The 2,242-nt window shown below is 40.7% G+C and overlaps 1 protein-coding gene across 1 annotated transcript; it reads right to left on the bottom strand.

Annotated features, from left to right (window-relative positions):
- Positions 1-393: 393 nt before the first annotated feature.
- Positions 394-1,296, bottom strand: LOC113345735. The gene is made up of 2 exons (XM_026589415.1): positions 887-1,296; positions 394-793 (listed from the first exon to the last, which is right to left on the bottom strand). Exons 1-2 carry the CDS (start codon positions 1,294-1,296, stop codon positions 394-396), a joined length of 810 nt encoding a protein of 269 aa, XP_026445200.1.
- Between the last annotated feature and the right edge of the window lie 946 nt (positions 1,297-2,242).

Genomic DNA, 2,242 nt, shown 5'->3' with positions numbered 1-2,242 from the left:
TGGGGCAGATTTGGAACCAGAGAGTGGAAGTGGTTCCACTGCGGTCTGTCATTTAGCAATGTCCATGGGTGGCACATATTCAAATAAAGAGTGAACCTCACTAATATACTCAGAATCAAAAAGATCTAAGTCAAAGTTATCTAAATATGCTTGCAAAGGGTCCACAGATAGTATGTCAGGCAATGAGTCTTGAATCAGACTCTCAGTCATGTTAATCTCATGCAATTCAGTATCATCACAATCAATGGGTTGTTGACTAATGTTAAAAACATTCAGTTCTACAGTCATGTTACCAAAAGACAATTTCAACACTCCATTACGACAATTTATGATGGCATTGGACGTCGCCAGGAAAGGACATCCTAAAATGACAGGAATGTGACTATCTGGGTTTTACACAGGTTGAGTATCTAACACAATGAAGTCTACAAGAAAGAAAAATTTATCAACCTTGATCAACACATCTTCGACAATACCACGAGGGATTCTCACAGATCTGTCCGTTAATTGTAGCGTAACAGGAGTGGGTTTCAGCTCCCCAAGTCCTAAATGCACATACACAGAGTACGGCAATAGATTGACACTTGCTCCTAAGTCTAGTAAAGCTTTTTCGACCACATAGTCGCCTATGGTGCACGTGATTGTTGGACAACCTGGATCCCTAAGCTTAGTTGGGATCTTGTTTTGAATTATGGAACTTACCTGGTCAGTGAGAAATGCACGTTTGTGCATATGGAGCTTTCTCTTTTGTGTGCAAAGATCTTTCAAAAACTTAGCATAGGTGGGTATCTGCCTGATTGCTTCGAGAAATGGAATGTTTATGTTAACTCGTTTAAACATCTCCAGTATCTCGTTGTACTGGTTACCCCCTTTTTGCTACACCAACCTTTGCGGGAATGGAGCAACATGCACATGACATGGCAAAGAAACATTCACATTAGTAGAACTTTTAGATTTTTCAACATGCTCAGATTCATTTTCTGCAGCAGGTGTTTTCTGTGCAGTAATGTGCAAAGGTGAGTCTGACTCATACCCATTTGTGTGTGGCATGCCTACATTATTTTTAATAACTCTACCACTACGGAGAGTGGTGACTGCATTCAACTGATCATGTGAGGACTCATTGCAAGCAGACGTACTCGCCTGAAATGTACTTTTAGGATTTTGTTGAAATTGACTAGGGAGTTTACCCTTTTCCCTCTCATTAAGTGCATCACAAATTTGGCCCAGCTTGAGTTCTAAACTCGCAAGCCTTTGGTCATTTAACTTCTGATATTGCAAAAGATTTTGATTCATTTGGTTTACACCATCATCAAAGTTTGGCCTTATCTCTACAGGGTACTGTGTGTGTGACTGTACCTGGGGGTTTCTAGGATATGAATATCCTTGGTTATTACTAGTTGTACCCCCTTGTAGTGGCCCTTTAGACCATGAAAAATTAGGGTGATTTCTCCACCCTGGGTTGTAGGTCTGAGAATAAGGATTGTTCTCTTGCTTATGATACAAAGCATTGGCTCGTTCAAGTCTAGACTCATGAAATGCTTGTAGGTCTGGACAACTATCCACTAGGTGGTCTGAACTATGGCATGCGGCACAAGTGGCAGTTTCAATTTGGTCACGAAAAGTAGGGGCATTAGGTTTCACATTCTTCTGCAGCTCTAGCGCTTCTACTCTCCCAGCCAAAGATGCAATCTTTGCATTTCCCTCAAAGTCAGATCAACTCTATGGACATTAGCTATTGGGGCAGTCTTTCTAGGTTCACGAATGGACTCCCACTGTTGAGTCTTTTCAGCGACTTCAATTAAGAAAGTCCAAGACTCATCAGCACTCTTGTCAATAAATGCACCATTGCACATTGACTCAACTGTGGTTCGGGTACCAACATCTAGACCTTCATACAAAATTTGCACAAGTCTCCATTTTTCAAAACCATGGTGAGGACATTGGAGCAATAATTCATTGAATCTCTCCAAATATTTTGCTAGAGTCTCTCCATCTAATTGCACAAACTATTCAGACTTTGACGAATTGTCGCAGTCTTATGGTTAAGGAAGAACTTTTTGAAAAATTCTTTCGTAAGATCATCCCATGTTCTAATGGATTGTGGTTGTAGGGCATACAACCAAGACTTGGCCTTTACCTTTAAAGAGAAAGGAAATAGTCTCAATTTCAAGGACTCCTCCGTCATTTGGTCAAAACGCAAAGTCCCACGAATTTCTTCAAACTCTCTAACATGGTGGTA

Source organism: Papaver somniferum, unplaced genomic scaffold, assembly GCF_003573695.1.
Source record: "Papaver somniferum cultivar HN1 unplaced genomic scaffold, ASM357369v1 unplaced-scaffold_83, whole genome shotgun sequence".
NCBI classification, from domain to species: domain Eukaryota; kingdom Viridiplantae; phylum Streptophyta; class Magnoliopsida; order Ranunculales; family Papaveraceae; genus Papaver; species Papaver somniferum.
Note: the sequence above shows the minus strand (reverse complement) of the source record. Positions and strands in the feature narration are given on the sequence as shown.